Below are 15,201 nucleotides of genomic sequence, written 5' to 3' on the forward strand. Positions count from 1 at the left end.
TCATAAAGTCTTGCTAATTATCATTCTATTATAACTTAAGAGTATTAAATTTGTAATTACTCACTTTTAATAAGAGAAATATTTTCACATGTAAACTTTGTTTTATAATGAGAGAATATGAATGTCTGGGACTGTTTTCAGTATGTAGTCAATGGGCCTCTTTGGGGAAAATCGGATATAATCCACAACCACACTACTATCACCGTGCTGACTTCTTATACAAAAATGTATCTTCTAGAACTATGAAGTAAGGAGAAATCTCAGGGTTTTTTTTAAAGATTTATTTATTTATTATGTATACAGTGTTCTGTCTGTATGCTTGCTGGCCAGAAGAGGGCCCCAGATCTCATTACAGATGTTGAACTTTTTAGGATTTCCTCCTATACTTTTTAAAATTACTTTTCATGAATTATTAAAGTAGCAACTCACATATATTATATATTATTAAAGTTTAAAAAGTAAGTTTTATGTTTTTGAAATTCACATTAGTAATGCAGAGTCTCTCCCCCATTAGTTTGCACAGACATCTTATTGAGCATTTAAATGCAGAGATAGTGCTGCACACCATCACAGACGTGAACATTGCTCTGGACTGGATCCGGTCCACCCTCCTGTACATCAGAGCTCTGAAAAACCCATCTCATTACGGTTCGTTACTTTGACCTAGAAATTCAGTGATATTTTTCAAACTAACTGGGTTCTTATTTATATTGTTAGAGAATAGATTACAGAAATTAATAAGCAAAAATAGTAAGCAAAAATAATAAGGAAAAATAGTTACCAGTCATCAATGTGTTTAGAGGCGAGAGTGGACGAAAATGGGAACACACTGTCTGCTCTGTGTTTTATAATGTTTTTAATGTTTTAAAATGAACGCTGTTAAAAATGGACCCAATGAAAAAAAAACCTTAAGTACCTAAACTAATTTAAAATAAGTTAAAGTTTTAAGTTTTGAATCTTTTTCATGTTTATCATTTAGCTGCTCTCTTGTTCTAAATTTGTGACTGTTAATTTTTCAATTTTAAAAACACAAAGCAAATAAGGTATAATTTTATTTTCCATTTTTTAATGCAAGCCATGTCCATTGTACTAGTTTTTCAACAAATTACTTAAAACATGACTTTAAGGAACAGCCAGAATTTTATCTTGTGGGGTCTATGAAGCCAAGTGTCAGCCAGTGTCCTCAACACGTCTGTCAAGGCTGCAGTTGTCTGAAGGCTGTGCAGGGCCTGAGGACTCTCACCCAAGAAGACTGTATCTTGTAGCTCTTGGTTGGAGGCTTAGTTGTTTCAATGTGGACTTTTGCTGTTGCTCTCTTCCTGCAAGATGAATAATACAAGACAGTCTGGCTAAATAAAAACTGCATTTCCTTATTTGTAGCCATGGTCACACATTATCACTTATTTAAAACAAGTTATTATTCCTGGCCACATGACAGGAAGGATTAAAGAATTCAACTTTTGAAGGCAAGAGTATCAAAATTCTTACGAACATTTTTAAAGAGATAAGTTCTTGCTCTGTAACCTGGCAAACTGCGAATCACAGAAATCTACTGCCTTAGCTGCTCAACATTTGGAGCTGTGAGCCACTGCCGTCATCTGTGAGCTTACTCTGCACTGCTCTTTCTAGTCCCCATGTGTCTTGGAGGCTTTCTGATCAGTTGGCTTTAGACCAGCGTATAGAGTGGGGCTTCTCTGTGACATCGTCACGCTTTTCTGCCATTGAGCTTTCTTACTCTTCTTCCCGCCCACTGCCCTCCCTGTCTCCATCTCCACCTGGTGCCGAGATGTCACCTGATCCACCACCTTCTCCACCATCCTAAGAGCTCTCCTTCTCATCGTCTACCTTCATCACACATACATACTCAAATCTGGGTAGATACGCACGTGCATGATATAAAATGTAGTCTTGGGCTTTCTGAGCTTGGCTTATTTCACTTAACATAGTGTCTTCAGTTCCATTCATTTTCCTGCAAATGTCATGATTTCATTTCTCTTTATGGGTGAAAAAATGCAGTGTATAGATTACTATACTTTCTTTATCCATTCATCTGTTGATGAACTTTCCATTTCTTTCTGTTGTGATGAACACAGCAATGTACATGGATTAGCATGTGTCTCTGTGTATTATGTTGGCTGAGTCCTTTGTGTATTACCTAGGAGTGGTAAAACTGGGTCATAATCTAACTCTCTACTTGTTTCTTAAATAAATACCTAAAGATTTGCTGCTTCTACTTACATATTTTTGTGTATTTGTGTCTGTGTGAGTGCACATGTACAGGTGGGTGGGGTGAGTGCTCCAGGTAGAAGAGAGCCTCCGATGTCCTCCTCTGCTACTCTCTCTAGCTGAACCTGCAGCTCACGTTGTCTCAGCTGGGTTGGAAGATAGGCAGCCCAATCATCCTCCTGCCCCACCCCCTTGGGACTGTGTTTATGGGCTTATGTGGGATGCTCAGCTTGTCCTGTAGATACTGGGATCCGAATTCTAGTACTCACGACTGAACAGCAAGCCTTTTGTTGTTGTTGTTTTAGTTTGTTTCTGTTTCCCTGTGTAGCCCTGGTTGTCCTTTAACTCGCTCTGTAGACCAGGCTGACCTTGAATTTACAGAGATCCTCCTGCCTCTGCCTCCCAGGTGCTGGGATTGAAGGTGTGTGCCACCACTGCCCAGCTAACAAGCTTTCCTGTCTGAAGGGATATTTCTCTGGCCCATCTCCCCCTTTTTGAGGAACTTCCACAATGACTTGGAAGCTTTTAAAAATAGGTAATAACATTCCATTTTAGCTGTATATTATTTTTATGTTTGGTATGGGGCGTGGGTTGGGTATGCACCTGAGTGCAGGTGCCCACAAAGCCCAGAAGAGGACGTTTGATCCCCTGGAGCTAGAGTTACAGGCAGTTTGAGCTGCTGACATGGGTGCTGGGAATAAACTCAGACCCTCTGAGCTCTCAACAGCCCCATGTGTCATTTCTAAGCCATTCTAGTTGGTGAACAAGTTCATCTTAAACTTATCTGCTATTTATCAACAATGCATTTTTACATGTGAAAATTCATTTGCATGCTGAATTCTTGGAAATGAAGTTTCTAGATCAGCGGGTACATGCATTTTAAAATGCAATAGCTGTTGCTAAGTTGCTGTCCTTAATAGGTTGCATAGTTGTGAGCAGTGGCTGAGAGCACTGTGTTCCCATAGCCCTGCAGGGCTTACCTTAGGTCTTCTCATCTGTGTCTCATCTGCACTTCCTTCTTCTCACGAGCGCTTCATTTTATAGTGATTTCTGTAGCGCATCATCACAGGAAAGGGCACAAGTCAATTAAATATACACACATAGACACAGGCACTGACATAGTCACAGTCCAGCTCAGTATATAGAGTATTTGATTTTTCTTCCTGCCTGCCTTCCTTCCTTTCTTCTTTTCTTCCTTCCCTTTTTTTCTTTTTCAAGATAGAGTTTCTCCATGTAACACAGCTCTGACTGTCCTTAACTCGCTTTGTAGACCAGACCAGCCTCAAACTCATAGAAATCCACCTGCCTCTGCCTCCTGAGTGCTGGGATTAAAGGCACAATCCACCACTGCCCAGTTTCCTTAAATTCATAGTATTCATGAGATTGCTTCATATAATTGAGTCTCTTGGTAATAATTTTGTTATTATAACCCCAGTTGTATCAATATCTCACAGTCCAGTCAACTGTTTTGTAGATGGAAATTAGATCATTTCCAAATTTTGACTATGTACACCTGCCTCAAGTGTACTTACCCCCACACAAATACACAAGCACATAATTAAAAATAATAAAAAATAAATCTTTAATACTGACTCTACATGTTTTTGTTGAAATATTGTATTTCTGATTACTTAATATAGTTTAAAAAACAAAATATACCAGTTGATATTGAAAAGATTTCAAAATAGTGGTTGTGTTCTATGAGCTGAACTCTGAGCTCGTTAGATTATGATTAGTTTATATGAAAGTAGATGTTCTTCTTTATATGAAGTTTAAATTGAACCTAAAAGATTAATTAAATATATTTCATTTTTTAAAATAAATTTTCATGACATACACAGGTTTTGTATCTGGATTGAACAAAGATGGAATCGAAGCAAAATTACAAGGTTAGATATATTTCCTTCCATTATCTCTATATGTTATATAAATTCTTAGGAAAAATGTCAGTTACTAAAGAAATACAGATATGTAAATTACTTTTATAAGTAAACTTATCAGGATAAAAAATGTTGAATTATTTGTTTTTCATCACAAACTTGGCATGTGTAGCTTTTATATATTTATTGAATAATTCTGTTAGAATATCTGCCCATATATATATATTTATATATAATATAAAATATTAACTTGGCTTATTTGGGTTTTATCTTTAAAATGATCCTGATCTCTGAAAGCATTGCTAATAAACATTTTATTTTCCTTTCTAACCTTAATTTTTTCATTTAAAATATAATTCTAGATTTATTGTGGGGTTTTCATCCAAATCTGTGCAATATTTCCTTTTAAAATTTCAACTTTTTGAAATTTAACTTTAATATTTCATTATCTATCTTTAATGTGTCTTCATTGTATTGAGACTTTCAGTAAAAACAATGAATTTTTGATCTACTAAAATATTAACTTTAATTTGGTCTCTGAATATTTGTATATAGAAAATAAAATGCAGAGATAAGGATAAAGTAATAAATTGCCTCCCTTGAAGAATAACTACGTTACTGGGTGTGGTGCGTATACTTGTAGTCCTAGTGCTCAAAGATGCAGGAGGAGGACAGGAGGTGTGAGCTCCAGACAGACAGGCCTGCGTGGTGAGACCCTGTCTCAGCAGTAGAGAAGAGCACATATGGCATTTAACATGGTAGTAGTCACGTGTACTTATCATGCTGCTATGAAAGTATTTATTAAATAGTTCTGTTATTCTCCGGCATCATTTTGTAATTGAAAATTTAAAATTAAATAATACATTAATGACAATGATAATTGCACATAAGAAAACAGATAGGTATAATTGTGTCTTGCTCAGCTCTGATAACTTCAGTGTTTAATTTTCTGTTAAGTTAGCACAATTACTATTAATATTTACCTTATTTTCCTTTATCAGTTGATTCAGTGAGTTGTCTGTATAGAGGAATATGTATTGTATACATTAATAAAAAGATACTGCTATAGGAGAGGAAAATAGTTTTTATTTCTCATTCATTGCAAAACCCATGGACAATTTTCCTATAACAAAAGTTGAAACATAATAAATTTTTTAATCAAAGTTTTACATGTCATGGGAGCCTCTGAAAATGAAGACCTCCAGACCTGGGGGAAATTGTCCTCTCTTGCTGTCTCATGAAAGAAGTGGACATCTGTGATGTCACATGACTGAGTAAACAGCCGTCATCCATGTTGATAAGCATGGGAGAACATGCCCTGCCCTGAGTGCTTAGACTCTTCTTGGCCTCTTTGTGTGAAGTCTCTTCCCCCAGACGTGGAGTATGGAATGAAGGTTCTGTGAACAACTCTGAGGACAGAGCTGCTCTGTGACTCTGTGTGGGATGTTAGGGTAACCGTTCTGAGATGTCTCAGTCTCCTTCGTGTCGAAGGATGCTGGGCGTAGTGTTTTCTGACAGTTCCCTTGGAGGTCTGCCTTAAGTCTCAGAATGGACAGTGGCTGCTTCCTAAATGATTATGCTTCTTGATCAGTAGCCTCTAAGAATTACAACAGAGTTTTTCTTACATATATATTTCAAGGTTTTTTTTCTTTTTAAAAGATTCCAGCTCTTCCAGAGCCATTATGCTGTAGCACACATATTTAATAGTAAATTCTGTTTTCATGTCTTCCTTATTTTACAAAACTTAAAATGTGTTTTCTATAATTAAACAGAATTGTGTTTGAAGAATCTGAAAGATTTATCATCACTAGACTTAATAAAGATGGATGAAGATGCTTATTTCAAACCAACAGGTATTTTTCCTTATGATATCATCGAGTTTAATGCTTGCTAAGACTAAAATTTAGACAACAGTAAATAGACTATCATTATTTTTAGCTGTAAGGCGTCAGTTCATGTAAGTCCCTTTTGAAACTACAACTTCTTGACACAGGGTTGATCTCACTGATTCTGGTGACTCTCAGCTGATGATTTAAAGTCTGTAGGCCAGTTATAACTAATAAATACCTCTGCCCTTGAGTGCACAGCCATGGATTATCTGAGTGCCCACTTAGGTTCCACATGCAGGAAAGTGGCATCACCTTTCCCATCACAGATTGTTGACAAAGGGTCTGTGAGCTCTGTGCCCCATGCTGGGAAACACAGTAAGCTCCAGCCTTTCTCACTCCTCTGCACGTCCTTTGTCCTGCAGGCACAAGACAGGACCTCTCTGCTTCTGGCAGTGCTTGCCTAAGGTGCACTGTGTGAGTTCACTGCAGCCTTGCTTCTAAAGACACACATGTATTTTTGCACGGCTCATGATGTCACCCCATGCAACACTTACACACAGCCTTAAAATACCTCAGATCTGAGACTGTTGTATGTTACAAAATGTTTCTATATGTACAAAATTTTATTTTCTTATAAAAATAGTTAAATTATGGAAAAGAAAGACTTTCAATATTTGAAAAGGGAGAGGTTCCAGGGTGTCATGGCTTATTTTATGGGAATATTACAAGTCCTTCTTGCACAGATTGTTTTTCGGTTTAAAGCCTTCAGTGTGCCAAGACACCATGTGTTCCTGAGCTCTCTCCCACTCTCTCAGTCTCCTCTCAGCCTTTCTCTTTTGTTCTTAGCTTAGTTTTGTTTAGCATTTAAGGAAAAGAATAAGAGGGGAAGTGTTTCACAGTTTTTAGGATTTAGATATAGAACTGACTTTGGATGAAAATACTGAGTATTTTTATTATTCAAATTAATCATTGTAAGGAAAAGTGTATGAATTTTTATAAAATTTAGAATCTATTGACTTTTGGTGTTTATCCTTCTATTTTTAATGAATATTTTTCATATTTGTGGCCATTTCCTAGAAATGTGGAGTTTGTGTCATTCTTCATTTATAGTCAGTGTAAAGTTAGAGTTTAAAACAGTTTGCTGCCAAATCTCAGCCTTGTGTTTTAAACCTTTCTGTTACAAGGGAGAGGGGCCCTTTGTTTGTCCCGGCCACCCGGCTAGCTTACACCCGAAATAGCCACACAGAAACTGTATACATTAAAACACTGCTTGGTCAGAATTCTACAAGACTTTCAAAGAGAAACTAATACCAATACTCCTCAAATTATTCCACATAATAGAAACAGAGGGAACATTGCTAAACTCTTTTTATGAGGCTACAATTACCCTGATACCCAAGCCACAGAAAGACAATACTAAGAAAGAGAATTACAGACCAATCTCACTCATAAACATTGATGTAAAAATACTAAATAAAATACTAGCAAATCGAATCCAAGAACACATCAGAACCGTCATCTACCATGACCAAGTTGGCTTCATCCCACAGATGCAGGGATGGCTCAACATACGAAAATCTGTCAACGTAATCCACCAGATAAACAAGCTGAAAAATAAAAACCACATGATCATTTCATTAGATGCCAAAAAAAAAATTTGACAAAATACAACATCCCTTCATGATAAAGGTCTTGGAGAGAGCAGGGATACAAGGAACATCAAACTACATGGAGAGAAACTCCCAGCGATTCCACTGAAATCAGAAACAAGATAAAGTTATCCACTCTCTCCATATCTATTCATTGTAGTTCTTGAGTTCCTAGCTAGAGCAATAAGACACCAAAGGGAGATTAAGGGGATACAAAATGGAAAAGAAGAAGTCATACCCTCACTGTTTGCTGATGATATGATAGTTTATATAAGTGATCTCAAAAATTCTACCAAGAAACTTCTACAACTCATTAACACTTTCAACAATGTAGCAGGATCCAAGAATAACTCAAAAAATCAGTAGCCCTCCTTTACACAGGTGATAAAAGGGTTGGGGAAGAAATCAGAGAATCAACACCCTTCACAATAGCCACAAATATTGTAAAATATCTCAGAGTAACTCTAACCAAACAAGTAGAAGACTTGTATGACAAGAACTTTAAATCTTTTAAGAAAGAAATTGAAGAAGATACGAGTGTAAAGACCTCCCATGTTCTTGGGTAGATAGAATTAATATAGTAAAAATGACAATTTACTGAGTAGATAGAATTAATGTAGTAAAAATAACAATCCTACCGAAAGCAATCTACAGATTCAATGCAATGCCCAGCAAAATCCTTCACAGACCTCGAAAGAACTGTACTCAACTTAATTTGGAAAAGCAAAAAACCCAGGATAGCCAAAACAATCCTGGGCAATAAAAGAACTTCTGGAAGCATCAAAATCCCTGACTTCAAACTCTACTACAGAGCTACAGTACTGAAAACAGCCTGGTACTGGCATAAGAATGGACAGGAGGACCAATGGAACCAAATAGAAGACCCAGATATCAATCCACACATCTTCGAACACCTGATATTTGATAAAGAAGCAAAAAATATCAAATGGAAAAAAGAAAGCATATTTAACAAGTGGTGCTGGCATAACTGTATATCAACATGTAGAAGAATAAAAATAGACCCATATCTATCACCATGTACAAAACTCAAGTCCAAGTGGATCAAAGACTTCAACATGAAGCCAGTCACACTGAACTTCATAGAAGAGAAAGTGGGAAGTATACTTGAACACATTGGCACAGGGAACCACTTCCTAAATATAATCCCGGCAGCACAGACACTGAAACAATTAATAAATGGGACCTCCTGAAACTGAAAAGCTTCTGTAAAGCAAAGGACATGATCAACAAAACAAAACGACAGCCTACAAAATGGGAAAAGATCTTTACCAACCCTATATCAGACAGAGGTCTGATCTCCAAAATATACAAAGAACTCAAGAAATTAGTCATCAAAAGATCACATAATCCAATAAAAAAAAAATGGAGTACAGACCTAAATAGAGAACTCTCAACAGAGAAATCTAAAATGGCTGAAAGACACTTAAGGAAATGTTCAGCATTCTTAGTCATCACAGAAATGCAAATCAAAACAACTCTGAGATTCCATCTTACACCTGTAAGAATGGTCAAGATCAAAAACACTGATGACAAGTTATGCTGGAGAGGTTGTGGGGAAAGGGAACTCTCCTCCATTGCTGGTGGGAATGCAAGCTGGTACAACCCCTTTGGATGTCAGTGTGGCGATTTCTCAGAAAATTAGGAAACAATCTTCCTCAAGACCCAGCAATACCACTTTTGGGTATATATCCAAAGGATGCTCAATCGTGCCACAAGGACATGTGCTCAACCATGTTCATAGCAGCTTTGTTTATCATAGTCAGAACCTGGAAACAACCTAAATGCCCCTCGATCGAAGAATGGATAAGGAAAATGTGATACATTTACACAATGGAGTGCTACACAGCGGGGGGAAAAAATAACGACAGCTTGTATTTTGCAGGAAAATGGATGGAGCTAGAAAACATTATTTTGAGTGAGGTAACCCAGACCCAGAAAGACAATTATCACATGTACTTACTCATAGGTGGGTTTTAAACATAAAGCAAAGAAAGCCAGCCTACAAACCACAATCCCAGAGAACTTAGACAACAATGAGGACACTAGGAGAGACTTACATAGATCTAATCTACATGGGAAGTAGAAAGTATAAAAAGACAAGATCTCTTGAGTAAATTGGGAGCGTGGGGACCTTGGGAGAGGATTGAAGGAGGGAGGGGAGAGGCAGGGAGGGGAGCAGAGAAAAATGTAGAGCTCAATAAATATCAATAAAGAAAAAAAAAGAAATAAACACTGCTGGGCCATTGGCTCTAGTTTCTTATTGGCTAATTCTTACACCTTAATTTAACCCATTTCTATTAATCTGTGTATCGCCACATGACTGTGGCTTACCAGCAAGAGTCTAATTAGTGTCTGTCTCAGGCAGAAGATCCATGGTGTCTCTCTGACTCTGCTGTTCTTCCTAACATTCAATTATGTCTTCTCCACCTACCTAAGTTCTGCCCTATCAGGCCCAAAGCAGTTTCTTTATTCATTAGCCAATGAAAGCAAAACATAAACAGAATGTCACTCTGTTGACATGCCAAAAAATCCCTTCTGAAGAAAACCTGTGACTCACATATACTACCAACCATTGTCTTGAAACGACGTATTCCACTTTGCTTTTCTCAGATCTGTTCTGCGTATATTTGTAAGGAGTGGATTCTTTAGATCTTCTGGACAACTAATAATTGGATTTGGTGGCCTCTGAAGTGAATTTCATTCTATCAGTTCCTCTTCCCTGCTGCATTCATCCCTCTCCTTCTAACCTCTCTACTGTTTATTTCCAAAACAATTAATTTTGAAACTCCAATTTAACTAAAAATATTGCTCAAGAATTGTAAGTAGTCCTGTTATTTTACAAATCTGATCCAAATTCCAAACTCTTTTAAGTAGCCATAAAAGCTTCTTTTGGCCCCTCTAGCCTATTATCTATCATTTCTTAATTTTAAAGATTAGGCAACATTTACTAAGCATTAGGCACTACAAACAAGTTTTGAGGTATGTACTTTTGTTACTCCAGTATATTAAGAAACGTGCGCATGATCTTCTGCCATGTACTAAATGGAGACTCATGCCAGGCCAGCTGACCAGAACTCATGATGATCATCAAGCCATAGCCCTTTCTAAAGTAGCTACAGATAGTCAGTCGTCTTCATTTCTCAGGTTTGATAAATCTTGATTCTCCCTAAGATAATGGCTTTGTTTCCTCTCTGCCAGGTCATATTAGTCACTTTTAAAATCCTGCTTAAAACTCTTATTTCCTATTAGGTTATTCCATACTGACCTGAATTTTGTTCTCTGTCTTACCTGTGGTTATATCTTCAGTCAACCTATAAGGTTCATAGATTGTGTTTTCTACATTTTGAGGGTATCTTTGCTCAGGGGTGTAGTGATATTTTGTTTATGCTATAACAAATAAAGATTGCCTGAAGATCAGAGTGCAGAACTAAGCCACTAGATGCCATCGAGGTCAGGTAGTGATGACACGCACACCTTTAATCCCAGCATTCGAGAAACAGAGGCAGAGGGATCTTGTGAGTTCAAGGCCACCCTGGGCTGCATGAAATAGAATAGTGTAAAAGAGAAACAGAGCTCACACAAGAGTGATCCCAGCCCTTGGAATCCCACGCCTTTAATCCCAGCACTAGGGAGGTGGAGACAGGAGTGAGATGGCTGGGCAGAGAAAGAGGAATATTAGGTGGAAGGAGACAGGAGCTCAAAGCAGTCTGAGGAGGTCACCTGAGGACAGGATCACCCCTTCGGTCTGAGCATTAGTAGAGGCAAGAACTACAGTGGCAGGCCGCTCTGCTTCTCTGATCTTTCAGCTTTTACCCCTTAATAGCTGACTCCGAGTTTTTATTATTAATACTAATTAAAATTCATGCAACACAGGGGTGATTACAAGCACACAGCACCCATTAAGTATGTGTTAAGGAAATACTTATTTAACTGATTGATGTGGGATTTCCCTCTGTATGCTGTGATTACCATTGATAAATAAAGAAACTGCTTTGGGCCTAAAGCAGAGCTATAGGGAAACAGAACTAGGTGGGGAAAACTAAACTGAATGCTGGGAGAGCCCCATCAGAGCCAGATGGAACTTTAGCCACAGCCGTGTGGCGATACACAGATTAATAGAAATGGGTTAAATTAATAACCCATTAATTAAGAGTTAGTCAATAAGAAGCTAGAGCTAATGGGTTAAGCAGTGATTTAATTAATACAGTTTCTGTGTAATTATTTTGGTTCTGGGCAGCCGGGACAAATAAGCAGCTCCCTACAACAACTGATTTCTTAAAAAGCAAGTTGTTCAGTTAATGTGAAAATGTTTGTCTTTCTGTCTTTTCTAACAGAGGCAGGAAGACTAATGGCTTGGTATTATATTACATTCGAGACAGTGAAGAAGTTTTGTACAATCAGTGGAAAGGAAACTTTATCAGATTTAGTAAGTTTTCATTAGAAATTAATAATTGTAGAATAAAAGTAATATTGGAGAGACAACTGATTTGTATATCTCCTATAGTTTAAAACTGAATGAGCATAAAGGAAAAATGATTTAAATGGTTATTTCTCCCTTTGATCCTGAGTTAATGAATATAATGCCTCAGAATACATTATATTGTCATTTGTGTTTCTTATCAAAGTTAAGAAAATTTATATACAAATAAGTGTCGCTACTATTTTGCAACTTAAAATTGACTTGGTAATGACCATTACCTCAGGAGTGCCTTCCACATGTAGTGTGTGATAAAGACTTATGAGAGTCTCACAGGGCACATTAGCAAATCTGCCGTGAGTGAATGGCTGTGAATGATAGCAGGACAGCGCACTGCTGTGGTGCCCTTGTCTGCAGTCATCTGCCTGAGTACAACAATACCAGTGAAGATTGAGTGGTGTTGTGATGGCCCAGGAGAAAGAGCCCAAGAAATAGATTGTGCTTACAATTCAGCAGGACCAGGTGTGCTGCTCCAGTAGAGAGCAGACCTCGGGCATTCTGTGGGCATTCTGCTGGGTCCTCCCATCTGCTGGAGACATGAGCATAAAGGAAAGGACTGGTAGAGGAAAATACTTATTCTCAATTTTAAGCCATGCTTTTCTATTTTAATTATCAATTAGTTACCACAATAAGGTTATTTAATTATCAGTTAGTTACCACAATAAGGTTATTATGTTAAAGACTGCACAGTAAGAAATTTATTTATTGTTTAGAGTCATGTGAACAAGCTTTGATGAAGTAAAAGGTTTGTATTTCTGGGTAAATATTATTCTTCTCTAAGAAGAGTCAAGATTAACAAATATTCAGGTCAGCACCATCTGGGTGATTTTATTGTGTGTGAGGTTTAGAGCACGTAGTCCCATCTCCCAGAACCAGTCTACAAATCCGAATCTCTTCACATGTTAAACCTCTTTCCATCACTAAATTATCGGGATGGCGGTTTTCCGGCTACGGGAGGATGCAGAGCAGCCGTGAGAAGAGCAGCCCGCTCTGCGTCCTCCCTCTGCCCCGCGTAGGACACGGTTGATCTTGTTCAGTGTTGTAATCTGATGGATGCCATCCTGATGCTGCTCACATTCTATGCTAATGTCTAGCATTTAGAAGCTTCTAAGTCCTTGGTAGTGGTTGAATTCTTGAAGAGGTAAGATATATAAAGCCGTCTTTTAAATTCTGCTTTGTTAATGAATAAACCTAGGGTGCCCCAGGGCAGCATGAAAAATAAGGAAATTCAGAGAAAGGGGCTAAGAAAAAAGTTTAAAATGTAATTTGTTAAATTGACAAATGCTTAAACCGTAGATTTCGATGATAGCCAGCTGCAGTGAGTTCCTAGATGTGCAGCTGAGGACGAGCGAGAAGAGAGCACTGAACACTTTAAACAAGGACCCGAACCGGATCACGATCAGGTATGGAAATTACACAGACTGGATAAAGCTTCAGAGGTTCTATTTAGTTAAATAATAAAAGCTCTCCATCTGTTTTATTTACAGATTTCCAATGGAAGGGAGAATCAAAACAAGAGAGATGAAAGTAAATTGGTAATGAAAATTTTTTAGCATCCTAAAATACTGAATACCCGTTCATATTTCATATGTGTGAGGGCTTTTCTCCTCTCCCCTCCCCCCTTTTTTTGAGACAATGTCTCCAATAGTTCCAGCTGGTCTCAAAACTCAGTTTTCTACCATAGCCTAACGTAGCACAGTTAATAAAAACTCAGAGACAGAAATTGGGGTTCAACCTTAAGGTCACAAAAGCAAAACAGCCAGCCACTGGCTCTTACCTCTACCCCAGTTCGAAATGGCAATTCTGCCTCCAGGAATCTCATATGAGACTGAGACTGGAGAGCTGTCTCTTCCGTTTTATAGTCCTCTCTGGTTCTGGGATTAAGGGCGTGCACCACTACCACTTGTTTCTGTGGTAAACTAGAGTGGCTACTGGGATTAGAGATGTGTGCCACCATAACCTAGTCTGTAAGGCTGGGATTAAATGTTAACTGAGTAAGCAGGAACTGCAAGCAAGCAACTTCCAAAACATGTGAAGTAATGACAGAAACATCTGGCCGCCTGGGCAGTTACCCAAAGTTCCTCTGCAATGTTGGGGAATCTCCATCTTCAGCCTACAGGCCTTGCATATTCAACAGATGTTTCTGTGAAACAGGATATTCTGAAGGGCTATCCCTCCTTGTCTTGACAATGTTTAACAGTCACTTTCTTTTGTGTCCTGCTTGTCTAATTAGGACAGCATACTGTCAATAGTTGAGGCATGGGCATCTTCTTGCCCAGTGGCTTACTTTTATCACAAAGAGAGTAAATTCCATCTTTCATGCCCATTATCTTAACTGACGTAGATTGGTGCTGCCAGGAGCAGACATGTCTCATTGTCATTAAAAAAAAAAAGGAACCTAGGTTATTAAAACATCTTAAATGCCATATTCTGTAGATCTCTGAAGTATTTGAAGATAACCTATCTATCTAAAATATATCTTTGTTTGGCCTTGAAAACATACCTAATATGACTGTAAGTTCAATTATAATTGGTGACTAATTACTAACCTGCATTTCCTTATTATCCCAAACAGTTGGTAATAATAACTTTGAAAGACTAGGAATTTGCATTACATTGTTAAATGAGATATATAGGTACAATGCTTTGAACAAGAGTAGAAATATATGTACAGTATGTTCTAACAAATTAATCTCAAATTTATATCAATATACAAAATTTGTATACAATATAAAAACATCCAATCCAATGTAAAACACTTAAAACCAGTAGGGTTAATTTAGGTTGCAAGAGCTAATTAATAATGCCTGAACTAATAGGCCAAACAGTTTATAATTTTTATAAGCCTCTGTGTGTTTCTTTGGGACTGAATGACTGTGGGGCTGGGCAGGACAGAAACTTCACTTTACAGCCTCCTATGTGCCAGGATTGCTGGTAGGAGCTACCACGCCCAGCTTCTTCCGTTTTAAAATGTATTTTCTTTTCTTTATTTTAAAAAATAATGTGTTTGTAGAAAAAATAAGGAGTCAGAATTTATATGTGAATTTAATTTCCAAGAACATTCAGACTTCAGTTAAAATAAATTGTGAGTCTAGGGATGTAACTGAGTGGTAGAGTGC

At 37.6% G+C, this 15,201-nt stretch overlaps 1 protein-coding gene and 1 long non-coding RNA gene across 3 annotated transcripts in view; one reads left to right on the forward strand and one right to left on the reverse strand.

Annotated features, from left to right (window-relative positions):
* Hfm1 (helicase for meiosis 1) overlaps window positions 1–15,201 on the forward strand; it is an 81,103-nt gene that overhangs the window by 31,530 nt on the left and 34,372 nt on the right. For both annotated transcript variants that reach the window (XM_085691531.2, XM_085691530.2), the window contains exons 19-24: window positions 515–648; window positions 4,068–4,115; window positions 5,879–5,959; window positions 11,940–12,031; window positions 13,379–13,485; window positions 13,570–13,617. In XM_085691531.2, the coding sequence (XP_085547657.2) occupies window positions 515–648; window positions 4,068–4,115; window positions 5,879–5,959; window positions 11,940–12,031; window positions 13,379–13,485; window positions 13,570–13,617 (510 nt within the window). The remainder of the gene's footprint in view (window positions 1–514; window positions 649–4,067; window positions 4,116–5,878; window positions 5,960–11,939; window positions 12,032–13,378; window positions 13,486–13,569; window positions 13,618–15,201) is intronic.
* LOC146893735 (uncharacterized) lies at window positions 645–12,640 on the reverse strand. Its single transcript, XR_015002608.2, has 3 exons — window positions 12,529–12,640; window positions 3,207–3,276; window positions 645–1,319 (listed from the first exon to the last, which is right to left on the reverse strand). It is a non-coding gene; the product is annotated as an uncharacterized LOC146893735 (long non-coding RNA).

Source organism: Myodes glareolus, chromosome 8 (assembly GCF_982192425.1).
Source record: "Myodes glareolus chromosome 8, mMyoGla1.1, whole genome shotgun sequence".
Classification (NCBI taxonomy): domain Eukaryota; kingdom Metazoa; phylum Chordata; class Mammalia; order Rodentia; family Cricetidae; genus Myodes; species Myodes glareolus.